This window comes from Triplophysa rosa, linkage group LG2 (assembly GCF_024868665.1).
Source record: "Triplophysa rosa linkage group LG2, Trosa_1v2, whole genome shotgun sequence".
NCBI classification, from domain to species: Eukaryota; Metazoa; Chordata; class Actinopteri; order Cypriniformes; family Nemacheilidae; genus Triplophysa; species Triplophysa rosa.
Genome location: NC_079891.1, coordinates 30,273,182 through 30,287,071, shown reverse-complemented (window position 1 = coordinate 30,287,071; position 13,890 = coordinate 30,273,182). Strand labels below are relative to the sequence as shown.

General features: G+C 40.5%; 1 protein-coding gene across 11 annotated transcripts in view; it reads left to right on the top strand.

The window, feature by feature from the left end:
- fbrsl1 (fibrosin-like 1) overlaps window positions 1-13,890 on the top strand; it is a 279,207-nt gene that overhangs the window by 254,487 nt on the left and 10,830 nt on the right. For 7 of the 11 annotated variants that reach the window (XM_057352127.1, XM_057352146.1, XM_057352118.1 and 4 more), the window contains 3 exons: window positions 11,343-11,712; window positions 12,021-12,274; window positions 12,888-12,926. In XM_057352127.1, the coding sequence (XP_057208110.1) occupies window positions 11,343-11,712; window positions 12,021-12,274; window positions 12,888-12,926 (663 nt within the window). Of the gene's footprint in view, window positions 1-11,342; window positions 11,713-12,020; window positions 12,275-12,887; window positions 12,927-13,645; window positions 13,807-13,890 lie in introns of all 11 variants that reach the window. The other 4 variants (XM_057352199.1, XM_057352163.1, XM_057352188.1 and 1 more) reach the window with 3 other exon arrangements.

Below are 13,890 nucleotides of genomic sequence, written 5' to 3'. Positions count from 1 at the left end.
ACTGCCTTTTATTACTTTCCTCGCCACTGTACTGCTTATAGTCTGTACAGATGGGTTAGTCTGGCTTCATACGTTTATAACATTATAGACCTCGGTCAGACTCCGAGTTGACGCCATGTTTAATTTGAAGCGAAGGAAAACAAGGCTGTAGACGGTCAGTTCTGGATGCGGTTTTTCTTGTGAATGTGTATCATATTCAAACCTCTATTTTTCTGTCCAGGCTTCTGTTAAGCTTTAAAAAACTTGACAGCCATTGAGGTGTTGTGTTTCGCTCTGTTCTTGCATGATTGAAGGTGCATAAAGTAGTGTATTAGCTAACCTGATATTTCCTTGCAACCTTATCCCTTGTCTTTATCCATGTTTCAGACCGACCTGAGCAGTCCCAGCTAAGTTCAATAGGAGGGTCTCAGAGTTGTAATTTAGCATGAAAGGACACGCTTGGCTATTGTAAAGACTCATACGGTCGCTTTTCAAATGGTGTTGAAATGATGCATTTCTGAAACCACTTTTTAGCTTCTGTTTGGTCTGTTGGTAGGACTAATATGAAAGACTCCCTCATTTTATTTTTAGCTACCGTAAACTAAACCTTAAGGGATATAGATTGGTTGATAAGATTGTAGAGAGACAATGAATGTTTTGTTTGGGGCTTATTTCAGTAAAAGAAAAAGAGTGTTGTGTCCTAGTATAAAATCTTTCTGCAATGTTAACTTGATCCATTGTGGCGTTCCAGCGTTACGCTTTCTGAAAGCATTAATAGAAATGACAAAATAACAAATGCAAAGACTTTAATGAGAGGTTATATGCTCTGTACACGTCTGTAAAGGATTTCAGTGGGAAGAAGGAATGCTGTTATATGGAAACAGTCTATTTAAGAACATAGGTAAGCTAGATCTTCATCACACTGAAACCTTGATTTTTTGTTTGTTTGTTTAAAGATGGGATTACACACGCAGTTTCTGCCAGTCTCATATTAATCTTAAATAGAGGTCGACCGATATTGACTAAGGTGGTCAGTACCTACCGATAACAATTAATTACCGATAGTTTTTTTAATGGTTTATTTCAAATAAAAAAAACACACCAAGTAAATTAGCAATGAAGTGTATTACATCAATAAACACGTTACTTGAACCACCAAACTGTATTGTACTTTTAAATAACACACACACGCAAACACACACACACAATACTCACAAATACCCATCCATAGTTACAATAATAAAATGTAAACATTTCTGTGTGTATTTTTGTCACCATGTTATAACTTCTTAAGCTAATGTTAATAGGCTACTAATGTTAGCGCGCTGTCAGCCCTGTCGGCAAAAATACTGCTGTTCCCCATTAAATGCAGCATATAGTTAATAAATTAATTACTTTTTAACATCATCTTTACTGCAACTGGCTCTACCTTGTCATTGTGAAACTTTTTAACCCCCATCTGATGTATTCCGCTCCGTGCAGACTGTGGTCTCGCGTCTCCAGCCCATAAACTGTATAGCTCCAAACCAAACAGGCTGTCAGTTTTATTTCCACCTCTAGAGGTCACTGTTTTACACTATTCTCGGAACTCTCTACCTGCGTATCACAGTAGAGCTTTCCCTGCTGCGTCTGGATCATACGCAACCAGGAAAATCTATCGGTGGGGATTATTGCCGATAGCCGATAGTTCAAATTATCGTTATCGGTGCCGATTAATCGGCAAAAACGATCTTGATAAGCGGGTCTTCCTATCGCTCGTCGGTTGGTGTGTGGGCGGGCTATTTGTTTCACTTTGCCATGGGCGTGCTTTTCCAGGAGAATTGCCCAATAAAAAGAATAGGATCCCTGTTACGAAACAGGGATCCAGATTTATAAAAAACTTTCTGAAACAAGTTGGAGTGCTGGGGGAGTGTATCAAGCACAGAAATACTACGTCATACCTCCAACTCGTTTTTTAACAAGTTAAGCATGAGAAGCCAGCACATTCAACAGTGTGCAGAAGTCAGAATGCATGAAACAGCATGATACCCCATCTTTAAGCAACGCATGAATGTTTAGAGGAATAGTTTGCAATCTGCTCTTGGACTTTGTCATGCTTTTGCTTTAATAAAGTTTTATCTATTTTCCATTAAGTCACACTGTGAGAGATACAATCGGCTGTGCTTTAAGCTGATTATCCAGTTTAATTTGGCATGAAGATATGGAGATATCCTTTGCTTTGAGATGGCTGTAATATTTCATAATGAAGTCACAAGGCCAGTCATTAGGGAGGGGGGAAATCATAAGACGTTTGGAAAAAAGTCAGTAAATGTTTGTGTTGGCATGCATGCGGTTGTTCACATGCGCACCGTCTTGTGAGGTTTGTGTGTGTGCTTGCATACTAACCAAGCATAGAAGTTTCCTTACACACATTTTTTTTTTGCACAAGCAGTTAAGTGAAAAGCCCTTCAAGGAACATGATCCATTTGAAAATATTTACAATTTGCTTTTACACCACCTTGCCACTATAGCCGCAACGTCAAAACAACAAGTCAAGTGTGACAGGCAAAAGAAGGTCTGTCAAACTTCGATTCTTCTTGCGAGTTCACCGTGGTAGAAAATCCAGTTCCAGGTACACAGGAGGAGGGGCAAGAAAGCACAAGAGTTCTTTCAGAACTGTGTTATGCTACTTGGGCCGTTGAATGATTCCCATTCATCCATTTCCACAAAGTAATCAGTTACTTGCTGAAAGATGATATTATATCCACTTAGTGTGATACAGGTATAAAGCAGGTCCATGCCTGATAGAATTGTTGCCGAACACCTTTATTTATACTCTCCCATGGCAAAATACACGCTACCCTGAATGGCTTTAGCCCATGTTGTTTAGCCAGTTTTTTCTCTTTTTATTCCTTGCCTTTTCTCCTCCTGTTTCACCTCCCGCTTTTCTGTACAGCCTGTAAATCAGGGCAAAAGCAGCTGGCAGTGCTAATCGAGGATGCTCTCCTGCAGGGTAACAAAGAGGTATTGTTGGGTTTGTAAGGGCATTATGCAGCTAAATAAAGCTGACATGCTGAGGTGGAATTATTACCCATGCTGAGCCTGGCGCTGCCCTGTGAAGCGAGGCTGAGAGCCGGCCTGAAGGAAACCAGAGAAGGAGAACCGGAGAGAGAATGGGATGCCATTCCAGAATGTTCTATAATGTTGGCTGTTCTTCTAGTTTAAAATGTCAGTTTTTTGCTGTTCTGTTATAAAAATACTTAATTATGCTTTTGATTATGGTATTTAGTAACTATGTTTTTCAGATGCTATGGTGTTTTGTAATACCCTTGACGTACCTCATCAGAAATATGTAGTGTATAGAGTTTAGATGGTATAGAATGTTTAGAGGCTATAGAATGTTTAGAGAGTTTAGTGTATAACATGTATAGAGTTTAGATAGTATATCATATGTAGAGGCTATAGAATGTTTAGAGAGTTTAGAATGTGCAGACGTACCATGGTACAAAGTAATTATATATTTCAAATGCTTTGGTGTACAGATGGTATAGATAGCATAGAGGGTATAGAATGTGTGGAGGTATAGAATGTAGCGATGCAACAATACAGCTCACCCACGGTTCAATACGAACCTCGGTTTTTCACCTTTGGTTCGGTTCGGATGGCTTGGCACATTAAAGTGTTTTTTCATTGTTCTATGCTTATGTGACAGGAACAGTAAAAAGTTCAGAAGAAGAAAAAAACTTGTTTACTGAAATTCTCTTTATTTTGACTTGCTTTATCAAAAATCAAGTTGTACAAATTCCTGGTGTATTGAATAAATGTAAAGATTTAAACTGGCAGCTCACAGCAGTTTTTGGTTTACTGTTCATCAACATGCCAGTAAAATAAGCTTCTTGAAGAGGTTTTGCGCATCAGAGTATTTAAAATAACGTGATGGAAAAACTTGCGATTGCTGTAATAGAAGTAAACATGCGGTGCGCGCAACACTGCAAACACTATAGCGCTCAATGGGAAAGGCATTCTTGCCATTCTTGATGTGCCAAATTCGGACATTATTACTTTAGTACAGTACAACAGGCATACAATATAGCCAGCCCGCGTCTGTTCGTCAGCATTATACTTAACTGCACATTGCTTCTCGTGTTGCAGGCAGTCTCGCTTCACCGCCCGACGACCACTCGCTATTAGATATTACTCGTGGGGATGCGTTTATCTATTTACCCTAATAGAATGTGTAGAGTAAGTGTATAGAATGTGTATGTTCATACACATTATTCAAATAAGAACAAAGAAGGTTGTTTTACTGCTTTACTGTTTAGAACTTGCAGTTGTGTGTGGCCACTTGTGGGTGGGTCTCATATTTTGCTCTTGACTCCAAATGTCAAAGGGCTAGGAATCACGATTTGTCTGTTGTATTGAATCTCTGCTGGTTCCAACACCCTGCTGGGCCGTAAGACGAATCTTTATTAGAGCAGACAGCCATTGTCTGCAGTCATCTAGATAATTGCAGCGCTGGGTCCTCTTCTCTAATCAATCCAGACAGCTGCTGCCGTGCCTGCCGCGTTTGCCAACCGTGCAGCTCAAGCTAATTAATGAAATGATGAGCCGTTTGGGCACAACGTGGCACGGCACAAACAATCTGGGACATTTGGAAATGCCCAGCCCACATCAGAGGCACGTATAGATTAGTGAAGAGCTTGTATTTTTATTGCCGTCATAAAAACGAATGCATTTGACGTGCTGCATTTTAGCACTATTAAAGACAGAGTGTCTAGTGTAGTTTCCAATGGCAAAATGACAGTTTTTCATAGCTTTGAAAGTTAGAGCCAATTAAAGGAAGTTAATTGGACATTTTGTTTGTTATTCAAGTCATCCCATAGGACAGTAAAATCACAAATGGGATGCTATTAATGTCTCCATTGTTTCTGCAAGACATTAGTGATTTCCCTCAGATTTGACTACTCAGAAAAGAAGCGATTAAGCTTACTTTTCATATTATAGCTCTATACTTTTTACATTTTAGTTTTGTATTTTAATAAAAATAAATATTTCCATCACATAACTGGCAATGTCATTAGGTCTCATGTACCATCAAGGAGCAGATTCAGATCAATTAAACTTTCCTCTGGGACTGCACCTTATTTTGCTAATCAACACTGTTAACCAGGCTAAATAAAGTTAAATGTACATTTTGCCCGGCATTCTTCACTCTGTCCGTCAGTAATCGCGCATGGCATAGAACAGGATGGCATATGCCGCCTGAGCCTTATGGGTGCAGTGAGAGTCTGTTCCCAGCATGGGGAAGCAGCGGTTCACGGAGGCCATGGAAAGCGTCCAGATCTCCGAAATGAACAGTAGGCGCTCACAGATTTTCTGTGTGGGCTTCATCAGCCAACATGTTGCAGCTTAACACCCAGAGAGCTCTGGTGCCACCTCACCCTGTCCTGAACAGAGATGGAAATAGAGGACTGATGTCTTCGCACCAGCTGTCATTGGCCCTTAAAACGTCTTGAAATGTCTGTTTTTACGTGTCAGATCTCAGTGAAGGTGGATCTAGAAGAGCTATAAGCTAAACATGTCCAAAAGAAAGAACTGTATATGTGTTTATCAGATATTTTACATGTATGCATTTGGCTGACGCTTTCAAATGAATTTGATCTGAACCTTTTTAAAAATGTCAGTACTGATGTGATTACTCATATATTGCACGTCCCTAATGTACAAAAGATGAAATGCTCTTTCTATAAATTATCACATTTTGGCAGCTATGAGCTCATACTCCCAATAATAATTAGCATCTTGGAAGCCAGAATCTCTTTTACCATCTCGTAGAACCCACCCAGTTGCGTTGTTTTGGCGTTCTTTGTTCTCGGTTGGCACAATGCAATGCAGTTCTCGGTGGATTTGACTGGTAAAGAGGTGTAAATTTCCTAAATGCAGCGAATCTGTGAAAAGATGACAGATCTCCATGTAGCACCTGCTCAGGAGATAAATTTTTGTGTCTTATTCCATAAATTGACTTCATTAGCTGGAGGCGGCTGTTAGTTTGTTAGTTGTGGTTTTATTTCTTTGTTCATTTTGCCTGAGCATTAATGTTTATTTTTTGGCACTCAGTAAAGATGAAGAGATACCACAGAGGGAAATGAGCTCACAATGTGTATCATTAGACTTTGTGTGTGTGTGCGTGTGCGCAATAATCACCGTTGGCCCCTGGTCATTTGGGGAATTTGCATTCCCTGCTGACTTATCTGAAGACCTCATTTGCATATGAGCTGTTTTTATTAAATATAAAACAGAGGCAGACTACGACGTAAATCCATAATCTCCCATTTGCATGAGCAACAGGAGACGGTTGAAAATATTGTTAAAAGGACAGGGCCTAATCCAGAACCACACATGGGCTTGCATCCCAACTGGTGCCCTTGGCAGCGTACTGTATGATATACGATACGACTGCGTTATGTAAATGTGCCAATGTATGATTCCCTTTGTATTCATCTATTTATGGTTTCTGGGCTAATATAGCCCAAAATATGTGTTACAGAATATGTTGAAGTTGATATATGAGTAGGGCTGTGACGGTGGCAGTTTTTTACCACCGCGGTGGTGAATAGACAAATCGACTGCGGTGGTTGAGAAATATATATTATTTATATAAATAATATTTATATTATTATATTTGCGTGTAGCAACCACATGACGAGTGGAAGAGAAATATAGACCTTATTTAAATACTTGAAATTGTTAAATACTTGAAATTGAAATATGATATCTGAAATAAATGAGGATGAAACATCCGTCAATGTTTAACGCGCAAATCCATCAGTGAAACGGCACACAACAGCATATAAAGCATTTAAATAAACATCAGTAAATAATGAAAACTTAAATGATATAAGAAAGCTAAATACTAAATAAAAAAGCTCTTGTTGCAGTAACTTCAGTCAGTGGCGTATTAACCCTTACAGTCCTTAACAATTCCATTTGAAACAAACTGTTTAAACCTACATTGGCTTTCCTATTCAGATTGCCATAAAAACTTTACTTTTTCCGACTCGTTGATGTAAAACTTACTTGTTGACATTGTCCAGATTAAAATGTGTACAGCTGCACTAAATGCGCGTTCAGAAGAGGTGCACAGGAGCGCAAATGAATAGATGTCTCTCCGCAACCGCGGCAAAACCTGCGCGCGCTCCGACACTAAGCAAGCGGGTCATAACCAGTTTTGATTTTACGTATCTGTTCAATTCACAACAAGATCCATTGCAAAACCCGCAGAATAACCTGGGTTTTGCCGTGCAGGCCCGTGCTCGAAAGCACCAACGGAAACGTATGCCAATAATTTCTGTTAATTTAAAATCTTTTAAATAAAACCATCCACAACTGAAAGGCTACAACTAGCAATCGTTATCGCAACTCTCATATTTATTACACCTATATTTGTCAGAGTGACGTGCACTACCGCCGGTGGCAGTTTGCCACCGTCATGGCACTTTACCACCGCGGTGGTGCGGTTGTCACGGCCACTGTCACAGCCCTATATATGAGCATATATGCATTCATGCTGCAAATGCGCAGCTTGTAGTATCAAGTAATTTTATAACATGTACAGATTGATCAGATTGATAGAGTCCTCTAAAATGAAGATAACTATTTCTCAAAACTCTAGAATAAATTTCCTCTGGTAGCAAGAGCCATCTGTCTACAATTTCATCATTCTTCTCTCTGTGTATAATATGTAGAGTACGGCAGCCCTCCAGATGTTCCAAGGCGGCTGTCAAGCCTAAATTGAGGTCATAGGTCAAGGATATCTGAGTGGGACAGCTGTGGGACGATGCTGGGGTCACCTCACTTCTGCTAGAACCATCCGTCATTAGAACTCGCCCCCCACCCGTAATGGTGGTGGTTTGAGCCGCAGCAGGCACGTGTTGAGGCCAAAGTCCCTTGAGGGATTGTATCATGAGAGAAACAGCAGGGGGAGAGGGTAGATCAATAGTCCGCTGAAGTGTCATCTGCTGAACAGGGATGCCAACACGTCCTTAGGGAGTGTCGCTCCCTCCTCTGAACGTGACCTTCGACCTTGACAAATCTGTGGGTGTTCCTGAGGGGTCTCTTGTCTTTGCATCTAATAGCTCTGCTATGATTGCACTCTGCGTTAAGGGTCTCTTTTGTTTTATGCTAGGGATTGAAAATGCCAGTCTGTCCAAGGCTCAAGAGCGCTGTGTAGCCGTACAAGTGGCATGGCGAGAATTTAAGAAGTACTTAAGTTATTGAAAATACTTCCTACTTTTAATCAGTGGTGCTTGCTCAGGACTGAAATGCTAAAAACACCCAAAATGCAAAACCAAAAAGCAACCAGCAATGCCCTTGGCTCACCCTAAATGCCCTGGGCTCACCCTCAATGCCCTAGCGTCAACGGCTGCTTAAACACATTTTCTTAAGGAGGTTTTAAAGTCTAGTCAGTTAAACACTGGCTGTACCTATCTGAGGTTGGTGTGTAATATGGTGCTTTTGATAAAAGGCATAATAGATCTCCCATTGACCTTGGCGTTGAATAATGAAGCCTTCCGCTCATTTGTCTCAGAGAAATATTTCTCCCTTGAAGCACAGTCGAAACCAACGGAGTTACGAGTTTATTTGGCTCTGCTTTCTCATTAAAAGATTCCTTCGGCAGAATTTCAGGGCTAACTGTCACAATATACAGAAAATCGAAAGACGCACTTCTTTAATGTGTCAACTTTTCCTATCTGTAATCCTTCGTGTCTACACCGAGGTTGACATATTAACAATTCTGCCAAATTTGGGTCTCTGCCAATGGCGTGACATTACCGCACTGACTGCCCAACCGTGCCTTTTCAAATGACATTGTGTCACATTTTCGGCAAAATGATTCCCGACTGTGTAGAAGAGTGTCCGCTATGTACAGCGGACATCCAGACACATTTGCAGGGCCTTTTTTATAATGAGAAAGAAAAGCAGAGCTTGTATGTCTTGTCCTGCCTGCTGGCTGCCATTATGCCCCATTAGAATCATCATTAAGAGATAGCACAGGACCCATTGTGCCTAAAGTGCCACAGCCTGCTAACTGAGAAGCTTGACTTCCACTGTCCGCATTTTCCACTCATATATGCCTCCGAGACTGGTTTCCAAGGCAACGTCAATGAATGGGCGACGATTTTTTCTTCTTCGTGCTTTGTTGGAAAAGGCTGCAGACAGGGTTATCCGAAAATGCATCCGTTTAGACCTTTCCAAGCCATTTGGTTTGAAGTTCTCTTTTATGCTAATCTTGTACTAGGCCACACCCAACATATTCCAACCATTATCTTTTCGAGAAAACTTTAAAACATGCTTAACATACACCCCCGCCCTTTGCTCAGCCCTTCGCTCAGTTTTATTATACGTGAGTCACATTCTCGAAGGTAATATTGTAAAGGAATGTCAAAAGCTAGTGTTTTATCCCTCAATTATTGGTGTAGGATCTATTAATGATTAAATGGTATGTTAATACGCTGTAGATATTCCATTAAGAGCGCCGGTCTGAGGTTTTAATGGCCAGGGAGCGAGAGAAAGAGTATGTCTGCTGCAGGCTTTCATAGTCTTTGTTTGATATTGCAGTAAGCTCTTAAGAACAAGAGATGCGTTTAATGGTTTGATTAGTGAGCTGAGGAAGATGTTGTCTTATGTGAATCTTTTTTCTCGCTCTACCTTTCTCCGTCATTTTATTTTATGATTTATTTTAGCACTCTTTCAATTAAAGTATGCATAATGGTAATGTAGCAGTTGTGCGCTTGCTCTTTAATTTATCTATGATGTTAATTGGATGGCGATTTGTGAAAGCCCCTTGAGACAGATTAGTACACTTGATGGTTATCTTGGCAATGGACTTTTGGGCATGTTGAACATTTGAAAGGGGGCAGGAAATCTCAAACTATTGACCAAACTTATGTTTCAATAGCAAAACACCAAATCTGTTTTTTACCGTTTTTTGAGTGGTCCAGCTAATGTGCATGCATTTTCTAAAGCATCTTTTACAAATAATGTGATTGAAAGTAGCCTACTTACTGTTTGGTAGTCACCACATTGAGCTTTCTTCTGTAATTGGCCCATGTTTTCCATTTTATACTGTCTGTGAAATTATTCAGTCTTACCCCGGACAATAAAAGACAATAGAACAAAAAATTTGTCCACACTGGATGCGGCGCGGCACGACAATGCCGTTAAGAGCAAACCATTGTCATGTCGCATCACACCAGTCGCGTCCGGTGTAGACACAGTGTAATCATTTTTCTTAAATGCTACATAATGCATCAATGGTATGACTAGAAACTAGAAAGTAGATATCCACAGGCCTCTTCACTTTTTTTCTCAACCAAGTTCTTTCCATATTGAATACAAAATAAGTATGCTCTGTCAAATGCTGAAGCAAGACACGTCTTCTCTGGCACTGCACCCCAATTAATCCAGAAAAAAAACAGAGGTTCCTCTATACAAAAACTCTGGCAGCGCTAAAATAATCCCTGGAAATTTTTCACGAAGGGGTGAAGGAGAGCGAGGCAGGGAGGAACTCTGAAAGGCCACTATAAAGGGTGCATGATCCCTTTTCAAAGCACAATTGAAACATAATTATTTCATGGCAGACTGTGTGCTCTGTAAATCTATGAATGGGAACGGCATTTAACTTTAATTAGCTCTGATTTATTCATTCTGACTGGATTGCGTGCAGAAAATTGGATCATCTGATTATAGTCAAGCATGAAAATGACCTGATTAAACACTTCATAAAACCCACGGAGAGCAAGAAATGAAACCTGGAATAACGCGATGAAGGGAGATAAGAGAAAGGAGCCTGGGAGAAGAAGGTAGAAAGGCAGATGCGTTTGGTGTCCTGGCATGTGCCAGTTTAGTGCAGATGGCACAGCTGTTAGCCATTCGCTATGCTGCCAACTAATGGATGGATTGGCAAATGAATCTCACGCTATAGGTTACATGTCCAAAACGCATGTGTGTTTGATTTGTGATGCTTACAAAAGGCCTGCTTCTTTGAGGGTGTGTCTGTAAAATGTACAGCAGTGTTATTGTCTTCAGACTTTTAGTACACACTGAAAATTGTTTATTAAATGAAGGAATGCTAACTAGATTTGAAATCTAAATTATAGGTAGTAATGTGAAACAATGTGATTTAAGCACTGAATTAACCAGAAACTCATTATTGTCAGATTTTGAAATGCTTATGACGGACGTCATTGCCTTCATTTCACAGCAATTGACTGCCAGTGGACACGCACACTTAGGCTTTTCATTTTCAATTACACATAATCCACCGACGGTTTCAGTGACATCAGTAAATGTTTCAATATGCTCTTTTGTTCGTTTATTTCCAGTTACGGCAACGAATGAGAATCTCGGGCCCAAAACTTGCAGCTCGACCAAAGTGTCCGGTCTTCAGCGAAGCCAGGAACAGAGTAACAACGTTTCGTTTGTCCCACCGATCTCAAGTCCGACTCCAGCGTCGCCCCCTACGGGGTCTCCTGCCCCTGCTGCAGCGGCAGCCCCTCCACCTAGACCACACCCTATCTCCCCGAGCCCTCTGAGCATCAAGAAGGAATCTTTACCTCCTATCCCTACCCCTCCTCTCCTGAGGAACCAGTCACATCCACAGGAGCACAGAGTCCCACCTCCATTGCACCACAGTCGGCCAATCATCAGTCATCATCATCATCCTTCGCCGTACAGCAGTCTTCACGACATCAGGTTAATAACATTTTTTGCATGTATTGGAGGTAAATGGAGCACCTCCATAATCGATCAAGTAAAGGCAGTATGAAAGCATCTTGAAAGCCATCCCACAATGCATTGCGCCAAGCTCAGTGGAAAAATAGACTTGTATTTAATTAAATTGTGTACTGAAAAAAAAACAATGTTTTATGCATTTTGTGAATTTTAGTGTATTAGCAACATGCTAACATCAGTCAAGCGTATGAGTTTATAAACGTTAGCATATATTCAGATCTGCTTGTCATATTAATGTTTCTCTTTCCTGCATTCTTTCCAAATGACAGCAACATCCCTTCTACTCTTCCTCCCAAACACCACCTGCCTCCTTCCCCTCATCATCTCAGCCGTCTCGCGTCTCCAGCTCCTCCTCTGCCTCTCTCCATAGCCGGTCTGCCCTCCTCGCACTACTCCCTTCACTCACCCTCCCACCTCTCCAGCCATCCGGCCATGTTTGCTAACCCCGCAACACTTCCTCCACCCACCCTTCCGACCAACAGCCTGGTGGTGCCAGGACACCCTGCCGGACCACCCTATCCAGGTAAAAGAGTTAATCTGTGTTAAAATTCTGCAGGACAGTGGGCCTCTAAGACCACAGTTAGATAGTTCTAATATACAGAATATTTTAATGAGCAGTTTCTTTTGAAATAAGATCTTCTCTTCCACAATTTGACATATTGGTATCAAGATTGAATTTGTTTGAGTGCCTACACACTAGAGCTTACGTCAGTCTGTTGATTCCACTAGATATAGACACAAGAAAATACAGGAAAATTGCAAGAGATTATGAAGGTCGTGCAACTTAAATGTAACCTTTTATGTGGGTATTTGTTGATCTGTTTTAAAGAGACTAATTCAGGTGTGATATCACCGACTTGACTTTTTTCACAATTGCAAAATGCATCTTACATGTTCCTTTTCATCATGCTCCAACAGAGTAAACTCTAGTGTGTCAGCTCTCTAAGAGTATGTTTTTAGTACAAAACAGAGTGTATGCTGCTCTGTACCCCAAAATACAATGTACTCAAAATATACCCTAGTTTATTGTAGCTCTAGTTTGCTATTCACAAATATTGACTAATTCAAATTATTTATTTTGAAATTACTAGTATATAGTAACAACAGCCTTGCTCTTAAATTGCATTTTTTTCAAGATTTCTCAAGAGTGAGGCGAGATGGGGCACGCATCAGAGGTCAGCATATGAAAAATTTGACTTGTATCAAGTTGGCTCCTATTGCTATTTAATAAAGAATGAAGTGAGCTCGACTGTTCATTTCTAATATCCGGAATCCTCCAGAAGCCTTCCTTTGTAAATGTGTGTTGTGTTGGGTATTAGCAGTAACTACATTTTGAGCAGTTTATTATAAATACCTCTTTGAATGCCCAGTTTGATACAGCTTATACTAAATGCAAAATTTGAGATGAAAATAATACCTGCCTTCTTCATCTTAGCCTTATACGGTAAGTGTATATTTTTTTGTTGCCAACAGTCAAGATAACTTGGCTTTTAATGCCAAAATCTTGGCATTTCGAAAAAAGATGCTAAATCTGAGATATAGGCCCACAGTTATTATAAATACCAGACCTTAGCCTCCACCTTGTGAGATTATATCTTGAGTCATTGCAAAACAATTCCAAACGTCATCCTGCCAATTTTATATATATTTATGAAAACTAAAGGCGAAAATGAGTTTCATTTTTAAGACAAATCCACAACCGTATAAATTGATGTCTTTTAAAAGCATCAAGTTCTTAAAAGTTCACTGAAAGTTCCTCAATGCACATTCTACCTGTACTGTGTCTTTACAGTTGAAGAACATCCTGTTCTTCAGAGTTCAGAGTTTGTGTTTTTCGGGTCAAGTGTGTGTGTGTTTTCTGCTGAGGTGACTCTTGGTTCTCTCTTGTCTTTAGATACCAGCCTGTTGATTTCTTTCAACCAACCAATCATGTATTGCCAGCCTCATTCGGGGATTCTGATTGGCACATTGTCACAGGCAACTCTCTTACCTCCACCAATGAGTCCTCACGTAGAAAACCCTCACACCTTGAATTGGAGAAACAGAGAAAGCCAGGTGACTACCCTCTTTCTCTTCCTCTTGCCGCTGTTGTGAAAACTCACTGGCCGCCCGTGCCTTCTTCTTTCCTCCCGTGTCTCC